Source organism: Conger conger, chromosome 14 (genome assembly GCF_963514075.1).
Source record: "Conger conger chromosome 14, fConCon1.1, whole genome shotgun sequence".
Lineage (NCBI taxonomy): Eukaryota > Metazoa > Chordata > Actinopteri > Anguilliformes > Congridae > Conger > Conger conger.
In genome coordinates, this window is record NC_083773.1 from 434,201 (window position 1) to 453,283 (window position 19,083).

A 19,083-nucleotide genomic window follows, 5' to 3' on the forward strand; every position below is an offset into this window, starting at 1 on the left:
GCCTCCCCAAGCCTCAGCCCCGCCTCCCCAAGCCTCAGCCCCGCCTCTCCAAGCCTCAGCCCCGCCTCCCCACATATCAGCCCCGCCTCCCCATGCCTCAGCCCCGCCTCCCCAAGCCTCAGCCCCGCCTCCCCATGCCTCAGCCCCGCCTCCCCATGCCTCAGCCCCGCCTCCCCAGACCTCAGCCCCGCCTCCCCATGCCTCAGCCCCGCCTCCCCAGACCTCGGTGTGATCGCAGGGATAAGCGGCTCAGAGGGGCTCTGCACAGCGGGGCCTTTAGGAGTCCCGCTGAGTGGGCCCCCTGGAGAGAGGGCCCCCTCCCCCGAGGAGCGGCAGGACGTCCCAGCCAGCCAGCCCCCACACACACACCACACACACACACACCTGAGGGAGGGCGCGGGCCGCTCCAGGGCAGACAGAGACCGCAGGAGAAGAGCCCGGGATGTGAGACTGGGCAGAGGGCCAGCCTCAGAGAGCAGCACAGAGGAGGAGGAGGAGGAGGAGGAGGAGGAGGAGGGTCAAGGGGCGGAGCTCTGTGAGGATGAAGAGGTGGAGAGAGAGGCGGGGCTCTGTGAGGATGACACAGACACCCAGGGAGGATCCACGTCCTGCCTGGACAGGAAGCCGCCGGTTTCCCCTGGACCCTGGAGAGTACCCAGCTCCGCCAGGATTCTGTCGCGAGAGGAAGTGATGCGAGAGGCGTACTGATGCATCATGGGTAGTGCAGTGATATTGGAAACGGGCTAACATATGCAATCGGTAATACAATGATTTGAACCAATCATTGTACTTTGCTGCATAAAGCAAAAGGTTTGGTTTGGTTCACACTATACTGTGATTGACAGCTCATTGTAGCTCCAGCATGGGGTTCATGAAAGCTCTCTGTCATCACTATGGAGACGGGCTTGGTCAGGTGGGCAGGGATGGAGGGGGTGCATATCAGTATACCTGTATTCTCACATTCACCTCTTCCCTTCAGCATGGTTACTGCCCTCCTGCCTCTGTGTCCATGGTTACTGTCCTCCTGCCTCCTGTGTCCATGGTTACTGTCCTCCTGCCTCCTGTGTCCATGGTTACTGTCCTCCTGCCTCCTGTGTCCATGGTTACTGTCGTCCTGCCTCCTGTGTCCATGGTTACTGCCCTCCTGCCTCTGTGTCCATGGCCTGTGCCATGTGTCAGGTGTCCTGGGCCAGTCAGGGATCTGTCCATTCTGATTCATATGCAGGGGGCCAAAGCTCCCACTCATCGCCAAAACCAGAGAATCCTGCTTCCCAGTGTCTCCTGAAAACATGCAAACTTGCCGACATATCTCACTACAGGTGTTTTCTGCCCTGTGGGACTGGTGTTCTTTTATAACCTTGTTCTCGTGTTATTTTCATTTTGGCACTATGGAGATGCTGCCTCGTGTTGTTTGTCAGGATGGGAGATCAGTGTTTAAATGCCAGATTCATATCTGAACACTTTAGCTTTACCGTCTATTTTAAAGAGTATTTTTAAACCTTTGATTTGTGTGTGTGTGTGTGTGTGTGCATGTGCCTGTGCGCATGCGTGTGTGTGTGTGTGTGTGTGTGTGTGTGTGTGTGTGTGTGTGTGTGTGTGTGTGTGTGTGTGTGTGTGTGTGTGTGTGTGTGCATGTGCCTGTGCGCATGCGTGTGTGTGTGTGTGTGTGTGTGTGTGTGTGTGTGTGTGTGTGTGCGTGCGTGTGTGTGTGTGTCTGTGTGTGCGCGTGCGTGCCTGCATGTGCATATCTTTCTTTGAAAAGACCAGAAACTTGTGCTTAAGTATGTAGTTTACCTTGCTCATGGTAAATCTAACTTATTGAACTAAATATGGACATATTTTGTTCATGTGTGAATATAAATACCTGTGTCCTGGGCCTGTGCAGGGTTCAGGCTGCGGTGTGTGCTCACCACGAGCAGGTTATGGAGACGTTATGGAGACGTTATGGAGACGTTGTGGCATATGCTGTGAGGAAGTGCATTTGGAGGCCTGTTGCTCATTGTATATTGAAACTACAGTGGACAGTGTTGGACGGTGATGTAACAACAGCACCCAGCTGTTTCCTCACATTGCTGGTGTGGCTCTGACCTCTGGAAGAAGAGCGGCGTTTTCACCATTATTCAGTGTCTTCATGGCTTCAGTCTGGGTTCAGAGCCCTGAAACGCAGCACTGACAGGCTCAGATACCAAACATGATGCACAGCATACGTTTAAATCAACGTCAAACTCATTGAACATGTATTACGAGAACACAGCGGTTGCATGATAAGACTCCACACTGCAGTGTCCCGGACTGTCCTCCCATATCAGGGTCTGTATATACGAATGTGGCCTTCCCTTGCTTCTGCAGAAGACCCTCCTCGTGCCCCTGCAACCTGCGCCCTGTGTCCCCCTGTGTCCCACGTTCTGCACCCTGTGCCCTGTGTCCCTGCCCCCTGAGACCCTGTGTTCCTGTGTCCCACCCCGTGTCCCTGCACCCTGAGACCCTGTGTCCCCCTGTGTCTCACGTTCTGCACCCTGCGCCCTGCGTCCCTGCCCCCTGAGACCCTGTGTCCCCCTGTGTCCCACGTTCTGCACCCTGTGCCCCCCTGTGTCCCACGTTCTGCACCCTGTGCCCTGTGTCCCTGCCCCCTGAGACCCTGTGTTCCTGTGTCCCACCCCGTGTCCCTGCCCCCTGAGATCGTGTGCCCCCCTGTGTCCCACCCTGCCCCCTGAGACCCTGCGTCCCACGTTCTGCACCCTGCGTCCCACGTTCTGCACCCCTGCGCCGGTTTTCAGCCTTTATATTGTACAGCACCTTTATAAATAACTGCACACCACTCATCCAGAAAAATACCTGTAAATGGCTTCATTATTTTTTTATGTCATGAAAAAGATTTAAAGGGATTAAACCATCCGGTGATGGCTTTCTGTTCATGCACTGTAAATTAAAGTTTTACTGAAACAATATGCTTCAGAATCTCTTATTTCACTTTGAATCTTACTATACTTTATTTTACTGTCCATTTTACAGTGGTCACATACAGTTGTTCAAATAAATAGCAGTGCGTTACACATTACATTCCAAACCAAAGCATTAGCAAATTTTATCAAGTCTGCGTTATTCTTGTATAGGAAGCAAAGAAATGGAATATTAATCTGTTCAAAAAAATGGCAGTACTTACATTTTTCTCTTCAAACTCTCTTCAAACTATAAACTGAGGAAATTTTTCAAGATTTAACTTAACTTTAAATTATTGAACTAATACTTCTGCGTTTTCAATGGGGATGAGGTTCAGGGATTGAGCTGGCCACTCCATTACCTCAGTCCTTTTTGTCTGGACCCAAGATGTTGCTCATGTGTTTGGGTCCATTTCAGGGGCATTTCCTCTTCGGCAGCATAATCTCTTCCATTATTTTGATGTATTCAAACTGATCCATGATCCCTGGTATAAGAACCCAACACCATAGTATGAAAAACCATACCATCATTTTTGCGCCACCATGCTTCACAGTCTTCACAGTGTACTGTATCTTGAATTCAGTACCCGGGGTTGTCTGATGTACTGTCGATGACCACTAGACCCGAAAAGAACAAACGTCTTCTGACTGTAACAGCACTTACAGGTAATTGTAGATCATCTTTGATCTTTCTGGAGCTGATGAATGGCTGAATCTTTGCCATTCTGACGATTCTCCGATCCGTTTTCACAGCAGTTGCTTGTTTTCTTCTGCTTGTGTCGAGTTTTTGTTGCCATTTTAAAGCATTTGAGAAAATTTTAGCTGAGCATCCTAGAATTTGCTGCACTTCTTTATATGTTTTCCCCTCTCCAATCAACTTTTTATTCAAATGACGTTGTTCCTCCGAGCAATGTTTGGAATGGCCCATTTTATTTAGCAATTCAGAAGGAAATATATTTTATAACAATGTGTGAAACATTTGCTTCCCTTCTTCCTTAATAAAGGACAATTAATGACACCTGTTTTTTCACAGAATGAATGAATTCTCTAAACTCCACACTGCTATTATTTTCAACACGCCCCTTTCAATGAACGAGTCAGTTACTCAGAAGAAGCAGTGTGCATGTCATGACAGTTGGGTCTGTTGTTTTTATATTACACTTCTACGTCTACAAGTGAAGTATTTGGCATGCAGAAATATCACTACTACTAATAACAGTGGTTCATCAGGTTACTGATGTTGTACTGCTATTTTCTTGAACACAACTGTACCAGAGTAATACCATATTAGACAAAGGGAGGTGAGACAGACAATCATGCATAATGCATAAATGTTATGGTATAATAAACGAGACACTTTACAATATGTCCTGTCTGTGTGAATGTGAGCTTGCTCAAGTTAAATACAATTTGAGATTATTACAATTTTTAATAATGTGGATGCAAAGATGTGAAAATTATTTCAGAGAATTGTACAAAGACATGATTGAGCCTTCTTCTGCCTCAAAGATAATCAGATAGTGATTTTATTTCACTGGTGTAGTTGGGAATGTACCATCCCCCTGAATTAGTCTTTTCCTCTAGAATTGGGAAAAGACTGACTGCTCTCTAGTGGCTAGAATATGCTCATAATAAAATCTATATTTAGTGTTTAAATTTTTTTTTCTTTTTTAAAGAAGCAAATTTTACTACATTGTACACAATAATTGATATCACATGCTAAGCTGCATAACTCTGCATAACATGGATGAATCCAGAATATTGGAATAGTCGTGAGCTTTGGGAATGAAGAGCCCTCTGAACTCTACACGTGAAGCTGAAGGCCTGGGCACAGGGGACCTCGGGAGAGAGCCTCCTGTGAGTGGCAGACCGAGGCACCAGCTGAAAAGGTACTGTAATCTTGTCTCCAGTACTGTAATCTTGTCTCCAGTATGGTAATCTTGTCTTCAAATAGAAATATTGTTCCGATTTCCTGATTGTATATTATTTGCCTGACTGCGTTGTGCAGGTGGCTTTTTATGATCGTTATCACTTGATATTATAGATTACAAATATAAAAAAGGACTTGCTGGCTGTAGGTGGTAACTATTTATGAATCCAGTCTTGCAGAGTGCGCCAAAACAACTACAGGCTCTGTGACTAGATGAACGTCTCATTACTGAATTATTACTGAGTAATTGTTGACTTTCTGTCACTGCAACTTCATTTTAAAATGGCTCAATCAAACTCCAGAGATAGTTTTATTCCCTGTGGGAGTGGATGAAGGCATTTATCTGCGGTCAAATTATATCTTTCACTATGAACCCAACAAAACTTTTTCACACTGCCTCTGTATTCAAAAACGTGACATGAATGAATAATGTGCAATCAGGCCATCAACAGAACGAACAGAGGTTACAGCAGTGTCTGGAGAAAGCAGGTCAGCCTCTAACGTGAATGCCAGTGAGATCATGACTGCACATTTCTTTTGAAAGCTTTAGGTCCTGACTGTCATAGAGCGGTCCTGGCCAAGGCTAGCATGCTACCTGAAGGAACCATAAAACGGTCATCTCTTCAGAAGATGAAAAGGCATGTTATTGAACCTAATGGCGATACCAATTTGCTGCACTTTGTATTTAGATATCCATCAACATCTGACAATGTCACATTTGAACGTTTGATTCATGATCTCCCTCTCAGGATGAAGTACCAGTAGAGAAGGAAAGCTGCTGGCTGGCTTACCCACACCTGAACATACTTTCACACACCTCCCACCCTGCGACAGCACCTCCCACCCTGCGACAGCACCTCCAACCCTGGGACAGCACCTCCAACCCTGGGACAGCACCTCCAACCCTGGGACAGCACCTCCCACCCTGGGGCAGCATCTCCCACACTGCGACAGCACCTCCAACCCTGGGACAGCACCTCCAACGGAACACAACTAATTTATCCGAGAGTTCCCTATAATTAGACCACCGCACCCCTGATCTCAAAATGATGTTGATCAACAATCAGCCCTAATGCTGGCATCAGGGACAGCCTTCACAGAATGCTTTAAAAATTCAGACAAAGCATGAAGATTTGTGCTTTACGTTTTATTAGACATCCGGTAGATAGATTCTAGCACAAACTTACAGTGCTCAATTATACTTTCCCACTTGGTAGTTATTAGGCATATCTAATAATCCTGAGTACATTTAAACAAGAAAAGCCAGAAAGACAAAACCAAAGAACACATTTTTTTTTTTATAAAAGGTAACACTTTACAATAAGGTCACATGAATTGGCATTAACTAATGTGGTTACTAACTACTAACTACTAACCACTGAAGTTAATCTGTACAGCTTTGTTCATGCATTTGTACATCACTAATTCATGTTAGAAACTATATTAGTTAATGCCTATTAATATTGGAATGACAACAGTTAACGTATTTGTTAATGGTTAACTAATTATACATTTAACCTATGGGTTGCTAATGTATAAATATTGATGCAAGTAATACATTAGTTTGTAATGAAATACAATTGAACCAATAAGATGCTTATAATTAGTTATAATGCCAATTAACGTACCCTTATTGTCAAGTGTAAATGGTTGGTTGGCATTTTATATAGCGCCTTTATCCAAAGCGCTGTACAATTGATGCCTCTCATTCACCCATTCATACACACACTCACACACCAACGGCGATGGGCTGCCATGCAAGGCCCCAACCAGCTCGTCAGGAGCATTTGGGGGTTAGGTGTCTTGCCTAGGGCCACTTCGACACAGCCTGGGCGGGGGATCGAACCGGCAACCCTCCGACTGCCAGACGACTGCTCTTACTGCCTGAGCCAATGAGACGACTGCTCTTACTGCCTGAGCCAATGAGACGACTGCTCTTACTGCCTGAGCCAATGAGACGACTGCTCTTACTGCCTGAGCCAATGAGACGACTGCTCTTACTGCCTGAGCCATGTCGGCCCCAGTGTGTGATCATGAACATCAGATCCAGATATAAAGCGCATTTGATCAAGTTAAATACACATATAAAATGGAGCAATGATGAATGGCTATGCAGATCCTTGCTGAAATAGCAAAATGTTTAAAAGGCATTTGTATAAAAACTTCATTAAAAATATCCAAACCCATATTTAACCAGTGCAGTGCAAGTGGGCTTGTAGTTGTGTGCACTCGAGCGCACACGCACACGCAGTCTACACACGTTGAAATGGAGTGGGAATGGCGTGGGAATGGCGTGGGAATGGCGTGGGAATGGCGTGGGAATGGCGGTGTGGTCAGAGCTTGACGCTGTGCATGTTGGTGATGACGCAGGTGTCGGAGTCGGGCGAGGTCAGGGAGCTCTTCCTCCAATAGCAGCGCTTCCTCTGGTAGCGCTCCCCCCAGTGGCGCTCCAGGTACGGCCCCCAGTCCTCCGCTGAGGAGCACGCCGTCTTCACGCGCTGAAACACAGGGCTGTTACTAGGCTACGGTCGCTAGGGTACGGTCTCTACACTACTGCCACTAGGCAACGGTCACTAGGTTATTGTACTGGGTTTCAAATCAGCAGATTCAACTGAACATTTTTGCAGTACACCAACTATGCGAGAGTCAGTCAGGCTGTGTAAGGTGCTGAGGCAGGTCACAGGTAATAAAGGTGTTTTACGTGAAAAGGTAGAGCAGGTAATAAAGGTGTTTTAGGTGAGCAGGTGTAGCAGGTAATAAAGGTGTTTTAGGTGAGCAGGTGTAGCAGGTAATAAAGGTGTTTTAGGTGAGCAGGTGGAGCAGGTAATGGTGTTTTAGGCGAGCAGGTGTAGCAGGTAGTAAAGGTGTTTTAGGGGATTGATGTTCTCACCTGCCATAGGTTTCCCTCGGCCCTCAGCACCTTCCAGACGGCGCAGACGGGGATCCACAGCAGGCAGAAGGCCGTCATGCACCAGCCCAGGGTCAGGCCCCAGGGGGGGTACACCACAGAGCCATAGGTGGGCATGGAGACCGTGAGGAGGGACCAGGCCAGGATAACCTGGGTGAGAGAGTGGGGCAGTGATGCACTTCCTGCTCCAGAAGGATGGACTGATTTAACTGATGGTCATCGGACACTGCTCTGAAGGCCCATCCACACTGCTGAACTATAACGATCTGTAAATAGTCTCTCGGCTATGTCACCTGCAATCTTTAACATCTCTGAAAAGTTCCAGTCTGGCTTCAGAGCCCTTCACAGTACTGAATCTGCCCTCCTTAAAATGTCAAATGACTTCCTGTTGACACGGAGAATGCTCCATTTTAGTTTTGTTGGGCCGAAGAGCTGCTTTGGACACGGTCGACCATGATATCCTAATTGACCAGATTATGCATTCAATTGGCATTCAAGGAACTGCTCTAAAATGGTGTGCCTCTTATCCAAAGAACAGGACCTTCTCAGTTAACATCAAGTGCTCCTCATCCTCCTCTGCTCCTATTCCGCGAGGAGTCCCCCAGGGCTCAATGTTTAATTAGAAATTGGAAATTGTACAGCACTTGGGTTGACGGTAGTCATTTTTAATGTGCTTTATAAATAAATGTGACTTGAGTAGACTATCCTCATAGGTGTGGACGGGCCTTTAATGTGTCAGAAACTGAACAGAAACGGGACTCCTGTGGATGTGATGAAGTGGCAGTTACTCACAAGGAGGACGCAGGGCGAGATGAAGAACCAGCAGGACCTCCACCAGAGCCAGAACCAGGAGCTCCTCTCCCCGATCATCATCTCGATATCCTTGATGAAGCGGTTCCCTCCTGCAATAACTCTGTGTTAAGCAAGGTGTGTTCAGCCCACAGCAGGTGAGGGTATTTCAGTAGCTGGGCCAGTGTGTGAGGGTATTTCAGTAGCTGGGTCAGTGTGTGAGGGTATTTCAGTAGCTGGGCCAGTGTGTGAGGGTATTTCAGTAGCAGGGTCAGTGTGTGAGGGTATTTCAGTAGCTGGGTCAGTGTGTGAGGGTATTTCAGTAGCTGGGTCAGTGTGTGAGGGTATTTCAGTAGCTGGGTCAGTGTGTGAGGGTATTTCAGTAGCTGGGTCAGTGTGTGAGGGTATTTCAGTAGCTGGGCCAGTGTGTGAGGGTATTTCAGTAGCTGGGCCAGTGTGTGACGGTATTTCAGTAGCTGGGCCAGTGTGTGAGGGTATTTCAGTAGCTGGGCCAGTGTGTGAGGGTATTTCAGTAGCTGGGCCAGTGTGTGAGGGTATTTCAGTAGCTGGGCCAGTGTGTGAGGGTATTTCAGTAGCTGGGCCAGTGTGTGAGGGTATTTCAGTAGCTGGGCCAGTGTGTGAGGGTATTTCAGTAGCTGGGCCAGTGTGTGAGGGTATTTCAGTAGCTGGGCCAGTGTGTGAGGGTATTTCAGTAGCTGGGTCAGTGTGTGAGGGTATTTCAGTAGCTGGGCCAGTGGGTGAGGGTATTTCAGTAGCTGGGCCAGTGTGTGAGGGTATTTCAGTAGCTGGGCCAGTGTGTGAGGGTATTTCAGTAGCTGGGTCAGTGTGTGAGGGTATTTCAGTAGCTGGGCCGGTGTGTGAGGGTATTTAGTACCGTAGATATAGCACAGTCCAAACAGCTCCAGTATTGCAGCCACCAGAAGAACCCACCCGCCGCAGAAATGGTCCATCAGGGTGACCCAGTAAATCCCTGACTGAGAGACGGAGGCACCACGTCAGTGTCTCACAAAGCAGAATTGACTGCATTTCAGTGCACTAATATGGTAACGCTGGAAATTTAAATGAATGAGTATTCATTTAAAAAAAAGCTCCCTTTGATGACCTCATAGATAAAAGCCGGCTCCCTTTCATGACCTCGTATGTAAAAGCCGGCTCCCTTTGATGACCTACTCTAGTGACGCAGGGCAGCCCCAGCAGGAAGAGGGTGATGCAGGTGGCCACAGTCAGCAGGCTCCCTTTGGACTTGAAGACGGCGGGGAAAATGTCCTGAAGCGAAGTGGTGATGACCTCTGTGGAAAGGGAGGCGGGGAATCAGAAACTGTGCACAAGCAGGCGTGGCCCGTAACGTCTGGGTCGGAACCAGGCGTGGCCCGTAACGTCTGGGTCGGAACCAGGCTTGGCCCGTAACGTCTGGGTCGGAACCAGGCGTGGCCCGTAACGTCTGGGTCAGAACCAGGGGTGGCCCGTAACGTCTGGGTCAGAACCAGGGGTGGCCCGTAACGTCTGGGTCGGTCCTCCGGCTCACCGATGCTGGCGAACTGAGAGTCCAGGCCGAGAGTCAGCAGCATGAAGAAGAACAGCACAGACCACAGCGGGGACACGGGCAGCTGGGACAGGGCTTCAGGGTAGGCGATAAACGCCAGGCCAAACCCTGGAGCAGAGGACAGAGGTTATGACATGTATACCAGTTACACAACATGTACACCACAGACAGCCACACACATCTTGATATTCCATAAATGTGCACCCCAATCTTTTATTTTATCTCATCTTATCTTAAGATGACAATGCAGGGTATTCCACCATGATTAGATTCTCATGTTCGTGTTCTCTAGGAAAATGGAGGATTTGTCAGCAAAGCAGGCTGTACAAATGTGTGCGTGCAGCTTTGAGAGCCATGTTCTTGTACATGCAGTTAAACCATCATACATGAAAATACTGAACTGAATAATCATCCTTCAGTTCTGTATAAAATGAGCAGGCCGTTGTGTGACGGGCGGGCCCTTCTGTGACGGACAGGTGAACAGGGGGCCTACCGTCCTGCGCGACCTCTGACACCGGCTTCCCCGACACGTGGGCCATGTGACCGAGGATGGAGAAGATGGCGAACCCGGCGAAGACGCTGGTCCCGCAGTTGGTCAGGCACACGATGATGGAGTCCTTGTAGCAGTTGTTTTCAAACTTGTTGTAGGACGCCAGGGTCATGACCCCGCCCCAAGCAATGGAGAGCGAGTAGAATATCTGTGAGGCGGCGTCCTTCCACACCTGAACCAGAGGAAAGCGGTTAGAAGCAGCTCTGCACTTCCTGGGTGCTCGCGATAGCCATGTCAAACCGAAGCAAGTTATAACGGCTCCATCGCCCCCTCGTGGTGGACACATAATAGTACAGTAGAACAACTGACAGATCGATCCATACTCCTTGGCCCTGGACGATTACATCTAATTTCAGATTTTGAACAAACTACTGCGAATACATCACAGTAAGCAGCTTAATGCACCCCGTTTGCAGTGTGAGGGGCGTTTTTAACCGTGTTTACCTCTGCTTCCACGAGCTTGGTCAGGTTGGACTGGGTGCCGATGTAGTAGTCGATCCCCTCTCTGGAGCCCTCCAGAGTGACTCCCCGGATCAGCAGGATCAGGAGGACGACGTAGGGAAAGGTGGCTGTGAAGTACACCACCTGGGAGCGGAGGCACAGGAGAGGGAGCGCCAGGAACGTCAGGAACATAAAGAAGACCGAAGACCGAAGTCCCCCCCTCTCCGCCCTCCCCCCCCCCCAGGATGACCCTCTGCACATGGGGGCGGGGCCAGACTCACTTTCCCAGAGGACTTGATGCCTTTGAAGAGAGACACGGCAATCAGCAGCCAGCCCAGGAGCAGGCAGAGGGCCAGGGACCAGACCACCTCCCCCGTCTCCTCCATGCTCGCAGAGCGCTTCAGCGCCACCAAGCTGAGCACAGAGAGCACAGTTACACAGAGAACACAGTTACACACAGAGCACAGTTACACAGAGAACACTTACACACAGAGCACAGTTACACAGAGAACACAGCTACACACAGAGCACAGTTACACAGAGAACACAGCTACACACAGAGCACAGTTACACAGAGAACATAGCTACACACAGAGCACAGTTACACAGAGAACACGGTTACACACAGAGCACAGTTACACAGAGAACACAGCTACACACAGAGCACAGTTACACAGAGAACACAGAACATACAGAGGGAGCACAGTCACACACAGGGAGCACAGTCACACAGAGAACACAGTCACACACACGGGGAGCACAGTCACACATGGAGCACAGTTACACATGGAGCACAGTTACACACAGAGCACAGTTACACAGAGAACACAGTTACACACAGAGAGCACTTACACACAGAGCACAGTTACACAGAGAACACAGAACATACAGAGGGAGCACAGTCACACACAGGGAGCACAGTTACACAGAGAACACAGTCACACACACGGGGAGCACAGTCACACATGGAGCACAGTTACACATGGAGCACAGTTACACACAGAGCACAGTTACACAGAGAACACAGAACATACAGAGGGAGCACAGTCACACACAGGGAGCACAGTCACACACAGGGAGCACAGTCACACACAGGGAGCAGTGTCACACATGGAGCACAGTTACACACAGATCAGTCACAGAGAGCACAGTCACACACCGGGAGCACAGTCACACACAGTCACGTTAATGCCTCTTACTCCCAGTACTGTTCACTGGGGCTCTGCACGGGGAGGGGCACCAGGCTGGGCTCAGGGCAGGTCTGGTTGTTGTCCGATAGCCAGGTTGTGTTCACCAGCACGGTCCCGTTTCCAGAGGTCACGTTGCACAGGCCTGCACAGTGCAGCATGTTCACACACAGCAAGGTTATCCAGCTTTTTCAACCAATGGCCTGTCAACCAGCATTCATAGTTTGGTAAATATTGACATTTTGTTTAAAAATGTAAAACCAAAGTTCAGTTTTAGGGTACAGAAGCGGCGAGTTACAGCCTTGTGTTGAGCGTTTTTAAACTCCACTGAAGTCTCTTCTGCTCATCTGGGTAGTGAATGCATTCAGTGCCGTTAGCCCTGTAGCTGCTCCTGTGTCAGCTTACCGTTAATTATAAAACTAGATTACTGCAGGCCAGTCACACCTGGTCTATGGCTCTTCTTTGGTCAGAATAGAAATACCCGAATTATAATCTGCGATGAATACATGTGAATATAGCTATTGTGCCTTATAGGCCATTGTGCACTGCCCCTACATTACAAACCAATCTCAATACATTTTAAAGAGTTTTTTTTTTTAAATTAATTGTCAGTTACATCCCAGTTAACATGCAGCAATAGAGTGGTAAACTTACACATTAATTACACCATATTTTCTTTTAATTCCCATTCACAGGTAAGAATTTGCATGTTATTTTGAATCTTTCAAGAGGTCAGGAAAATTGTCATTGATCTCGATGATCCATTACACATTTCTCTGATCTGGAATGTACTGGATTAAAGAGCGTTGTGCTTTTGTGCAATGAGGTAGATGGGTCAAAAAGTCAATCATGTCGTTTTTTTTTGTGAAGAAGTGATGACTTGTTTTGATCTGTCCGGTGTACTGTACGGGAGGTGAACAGTAAACGGCACAGTGAATAGTAAAAGAACCTTTGGGAGAGACACCACAGCGCTCGTCTGACCAGGAGAAGCAGTCGCTCCACGGCAACGGAGACTGGAACGAGGCAAACAAGTAGTAGATGCTGTAGGCCACGATGACGTTGTAGTAGATCGCCACCAGAGTGCTGACCAGCACCATCGTCACCCCTACACCTGTGAACATGGAGAAACAGTCACCCCTACACCTGTAAACATGGAGAAACAGTCACCCCTACACCTGTGAACATGGAGAAACAGTCACCCCTACACCTGTGAACATGGAGAAACAGTCACCCCTACACCTGTGAACATGGAGAAACAGTCACCCATACACCTGTACATTAACATTAACAATGTTTACATGCATTCATATTTCCATTCATCACTCTGTACCTCTATACTATCCCCAAATACTAATTTAAAGTCATAGATAGCCTTGAGTTGTAAGCAGATACACTCTTCAGTTTACGAAACAAACCGTTTTGTTTGTTTACTTACTGGAGTAAATGGTGAAGCAGCAACTCCTTGAATGCAACCTTACTCTAACCTTACCATAACCCTAACCCTGATTGGTTTCTGGGTTCAGACTGGGTTATTGTTAGATCACATGGTACCTAACCAGGGAAGCACACAGCAGACCCAGTGACCTGCAATGCTCGGTCATAAATACCAAAACTTCCTTTACGTTCCTCATAACATAAAACATATAAAAAACGTTTTATGTTATGAGCACGTAGTTAAAAGGGGTGGGGGGGGTTGAAATCATTCCTTCAGCAAATAAACCCTTCTTTAACTCATTCCTTCAGCAAATAAACCCTTCTTTAATGTAGGGCCAACTGCAATATCCATCTCACACTTAAAAATCATAAAACAGGAATTTACACTGCTTACCCATTATACCCGCTATCCACAGCGGCTGTGTGCCTGAGTGCCAGTTAGACTCATGTGGAAAACTTGATTTCCCACAACCTCACGTGAACACTGTTCAGCAGCTCCACTAACAAACGCCACTAAAACCTGCTGTGAGTGAGTGAGCGAGTGCGAGTGTGTAGAGGTGTGTGTGAGTGTGAGAGAGAGAGAGAGAGAGAGAGAGAGAGAGAGTGTGAGTGTGAGTGTGAGTGTGAGTGTGAGTGTGAGTGTGAGTGTGAGTGTGAGTGTGAGTGTGAGAGTGAGAGTGAGAGAGTGTGAGTGTGAGTGTGAGTGTGAGTGTGAGTGTGAGTGTGAGTGTGAGTGTGAGTGTGAGTGTGAGTGTGAGTGTGAGTGTGAGTGTGAGTGTGAGAGTGAGTGTGAGTGTGAGTGTGAGTGTGAGTGTGAGAGTGAGAGTGAGAGTGTGAGAGTGAGAGTGAGAGTGAGAGTGTGAGAGTGAGAGTGAGAGTGAGAGTGAGAGTGAGTGCGAGTGCGAGTGCGAGTGCGAGTGCGAGAGAGTGAGTGAGTGACTCGGCGCAGACTCACCCTGCAGGATGGGAACCACCTTCCACACGGTGACAGGGCCCTGGCTGGAGAACTGGCCCAGCGAGCACTCCATGAAGAAGAGTGGCAGGCCAGCCACAGCCAGCATGATGAAGTACGGGATGAGGAAGGCCCCTGAGGAGGAGGAGGAGAGGAGGAGAGGAGGAAGGTGAGAGTGGGTAATAGCCCATTCAGTATGAATCCCATGGAATAGAAAGAAAATAGACTGGCGAAAGCTGAGAGGAAGGTGACAGTAACGTAAATAACCACACATTACAACAGTGGTGTGCAGAAGAGCAACACACAACATGTTAAAGCTCTTAGTGGATAGACTACAGCAGCAGGAAAAAAAAAAAGTCTAATAAATGCCTAGTAAAGTGCTGACTGAGGTTATGCACACTATAAAGCACAGGCATCTCGGCTTTAAAGATAAACCCTAACGCACGCCTAAACACACTACACGCACAAGCGCACAAGCGCACAGCTGGTTGGACTAATGAGCTCTAGGATGAGTGCTACCTCCTCCGTTTTTGTAGGTGAGGTAGGGGAACCTCCACACGTTCCCCAGCCCGACAGCGTACCCCACCATGGACAGCATGTACTCCCTCTTATTGGCCCAGTTCCCCCGCTCCGGGTTCTCCTCTGCGCTGCCCCCTGCGGGATCCGGCCCCTCACAGACATCCTGAAACGCACCGAGTCAGGCAATTCAGTGTAACACTAATAACCACACACGTCAGGCAATTCAGTGTAACACTAATAACCACACACGTCAGTCTATTCAGTGTAACACTAATAACCACACACATCAGGCTATTCAGTGTAACACTAATAACCACACACGTCAGTCTATTCAGTGTAACACTAATAACCACACACGTCAGGCTATTCAGTGTAACACTAATAACCACACACGTCAGTCTATTCAGTGTAACACTAATAACCACACACGTCAGTCTATTCAGTGTAACACTAATAACCACACACATCAGGCTATTCAGTGTAACACTAATAACCACACACATCAGGCTATTCAGTGTAACACTAATAACCACACACATCAGGCTATTCAGTGTAACACTAATAACCACACACGTCAGTCTATTCAGTGTAACACTAATAACCACACACATCAGGCTATTCAGTGTAACACTAATAACCACACACGTCAGTCTATTCAGTGTAACACTAATAACCACACACATCAGGCTATTCAGTGTAACACTAATAACCACACACATCAGGCTATTCAGTGTAACACTAATAACCACACACATCAGGCTATTCAGTGTAACACTAATAACCACACACATCAGGCTATTCAGTGTAACACTAATAACCACACACATCAGGCTATTCAGTGTAACACTAATAACCACACACATCAGGCTATTCAGTGTAACACTAATAACCACACACATCAGTCTATTCAGTGTAACACTAATAACCACACACATCAGGCTATTCAGTGTAACACTAATAACCACACACATCAGTCTATTCAGTGTAACACTAATAACCACACACGTCAGGCTATTCAGTGTAACACTAATAACCACACACATCAGGCTATTCAGTGTAACACTAATAACCACACACGTCAGTCTATTCAGTGTAACACTAATAACCACACACGTCAGTCTATTCAGTGTAACACCAATAACTACACAAGTCAGTCTATTCAGTGTAACACTAATAACCACACACATCAGGCTATTCAGTGTAACACTAATAACCACACACGTCAGTCTATTCAGTGTAACACTAATAACCACACACGTCAGTCTATTCAGTGTAACACTAATGACTACACACGTCAGTCTATTCAGTGTAACACTAATAACTACACACGTCAGTCTATTCAGTGTAACACTAATAACCACACACATCAGGCTATTCAGTGTAACACTAATAACTACACACGTCAGTCTATTCAGTGTAACACTAATAACCACACACGTCAGTCTATTCAGTGTAACACTAATAACTACACAAGTCAGTCTATTCAGTGTAACACTAATAACCACACACGTCAGTCTATTCAGTGTAACACCAATAACTACACAAGTCAGTCTATTCAGTGTAACACTAATAACCACACACATCAGGCTATTCAGTGTAACACTAATAACCACACACGTCAGTCTATTCAGTGTAACACTAATAACCACACACGTCAGTCTATTCAGTGTAACACTAATGACTACACACGTCAGTCTATTCAGTGTAACACTAATAACTACACACGTCAGTCTATTCAGTGTAACACTAATAACCACACACATCAGGCTATTCAGTGTAACACTAATAACTACACACGTCAGTCTATTCAGTGTAACACCAATAACTACACACGTCAGTCTATTCAGTGTAACACTAATACGCGCCGAACTTCACTTCATCAGATCATTAGTGTAAGTGTAACAAGAGTAGAACAGTAATATTCAGGCAGTGAAACCGGCTGCTTTTCCCCAAAAATGATCAGAGACCATTGTAAGCAACAAAGAAATGAAATAACATCAATTAAGTCGTCATTTATATAGCGCCTTTATCCAAAGTGCTGTACAATTGATGCTTCTCATTCACCCATTCATACACACACTCACACACTAACGCCGATTGGCTCCCATGCAAGGCGCCAACCAGCTCGTCAGGACACTTCGACACACCCAGGGTGGGATCAAACCAGCAACCCTCCACCTGCCAGATGACTGCTCTTACCACCTGAGCCAATGAGACGACTGCTCTTACTGCCTGAGCCAATATCGCCCAATGGGCATCAGAGGTGATCCAGGGTCATTACATTACATTATTGGCATTTGGCAGACGCTCTTATCCAGAGTCCTTCCACCCATTATCTAAGCCAGCTGATTTCACCAATTAGTTCAACCTCCGGGCTGAAGAATTGTGCTAATTATCAAATCCATGTGATTGAATTCCCCCCTCCCCGATCCGAAGAGGGCAAGTGTGATACAGGTTTTTGTTTTAACCACACCATTGCCCACTGAATGTCTTGTTTGAAATCCATGGCTATTTAGGGCAGCACCCACACCAGCCCTTTGTGTTGTACACTGATCACAACTGATTTAATAGGCTACTTGATTTGAATTACTGTGTATTTTAAAGCACAGATGCTCAGTCTTTCCCAGAAACCGGTATGGGGGCAGGCTTTTGTTCCAACCAAGCAGTTACACACCTGATTCTACTGATCAACCATTACAGTATTTGCGATTTGATTTGTAGAATCAGGTGTGTAACTGCTTGGTTGGAACAAAAGCCTGCACCCATACCGTAAGATTGAGCATCTCCTTTTAAAATGTATTACTTTAACAGATTAGTCTAAGGACTGTCTCCTTGGTGAAAAAAGGCGTTGCACATGCTATCGTTTCCGTTTAACTTCATTCACTCGGTTCTTTAGATATGTGGATTAGCAGGATATTTTAGATCGCTGCGACCTCTCCGATTCCCCGCGGCCGAGAACGAGTCTTCGGGCGAAAACACGAAAACAGTGTCCGCGAGCCGCAGATAAATCAGTTAAAGTGAAACGTGATCGACATTCTATAAACTCCTAATGCTGCACTACAAATCCCCAAATATTGTTAATGCATTGCACAAATAATAAACAATGGTAAAGTGGAATTGAGTCGCAGAGCATCATGACGGAGGATGAGAGTAATTATTTTACGCCTTCAATTATTTGTCAATCATTTCGTACTGGTAACTTAGTCATTACGGGACAGCAGAAGACTCCGTTCTTACCGTTTCTTCTGCGTTTGAGTTCTTAAATATAAAACTCTTGAAGTAGTCCAAACTGTATTTCCTCATTTTGCACTGGGACTGTGATCCACACACCTGTTGTCTGCAGCTGAGATGTGTTCCACCCTGGCGTCTTTTTAACCAACCCCCTCCTTCCTTATCACCACTTCCTTCTCATTGGATGCAGGTCCGTGGAATTTTGAAATGTAAATAAATAAGTTGAATTGGTTAGGTGAGATTATTTAGTTTCACTTCTCAAATCCTGAAATCTAGGTTTAACAAACCCGATGGGAATTTTCCAGAAAAAACAAACAAAAAAAACTCACATTCACGTTATTTTCAAACAAACTGTTTTTGAGAAGAGATCCTCGTTATATTATGTGTTTAACTACGGAGTCATATACACTCATTTGAACCATATTCTGTTCAGCGCTTTGGATAAAGGCGCTATATAAATGCCAACCATATAAGGTTGATATGAAGTCATTACGGAATGTGTGGTTTACTGAGTAATAGCTACGTTTTTGTGGTTGCTAAACCCACTTCACCTTATAATTACAGTCAGTCACAACAATTATGTGCGGACAATGTAGGTCACTACATGTTTGCATGGTGGACTATGACGCCAGTTTACTT

General features: G+C 46.7%; 1 protein-coding gene across 3 annotated transcripts; it reads right to left on the reverse strand.

The window, feature by feature from the left end:
• Window positions 1–6,013: 6,013 nt before the first annotated feature.
• Window positions 6,014–18,568, reverse strand: slc6a14 (solute carrier family 6 member 14). 3 transcript variants are annotated; one of them, XM_061218667.1, is made up of 15 exons: window positions 18,451–18,568; window positions 15,214–15,376; window positions 14,698–14,829; window positions 13,258–13,419; window positions 12,321–12,453; window positions 11,403–11,535; window positions 11,125–11,265; window positions 10,624–10,852; window positions 10,113–10,238; window positions 9,758–9,876; window positions 9,462–9,561; window positions 8,570–8,679; window positions 7,760–7,927; window positions 7,174–7,367; window positions 6,014–7,140 (listed from the first exon to the last, which is right to left on the reverse strand). In XM_061218667.1, exons 1-14 carry the CDS (start codon window positions 18,514–18,516, stop codon window positions 7,203–7,205), a joined length of 1,947 nt encoding a protein of 648 aa, XP_061074651.1. In that variant the 5' UTR covers window positions 18,517–18,568; the 3' UTR covers window positions 6,014–7,140; window positions 7,174–7,202. The 3 variants fall into 3 exon arrangements, with proteins under 3 accessions (XP_061074651.1, XP_061074650.1, XP_061074652.1); XM_061218666.1 differs by having other exon boundaries at window positions 6,014–7,367; XM_061218668.1 differs by lacking the exon at window positions 18,451–18,568 and adding an exon at window positions 18,407–18,428 and having other exon boundaries at window positions 6,014–7,367.
• Window positions 18,569–19,083: the final 515 nt, after the last annotated feature.

Bases quoted from the DNA above. Each gene is read 5' to 3' on its own strand.
- slc6a14 (XM_061218667.1), bottom strand. From the start codon at position 18,516: ATGAGGAAATACAGTTTGGACTACTTCAAGAGTTTTATATTTAAGAAC. The intron at 14,830-15,213 runs GTAGCACTCATC...CCTCCTCCTCAG, and splicing joins CACCTACAAAAACGGAGGAG to GGGCCTTCCTCATCCCGTAC. The intron at 13,420-14,697 runs GTGAGTCTGCGC...CCATGTTCACAG, and splicing joins GGTGGTTCCCATCCTGCAGG to GTGTAGGGGTGACGATGGTG.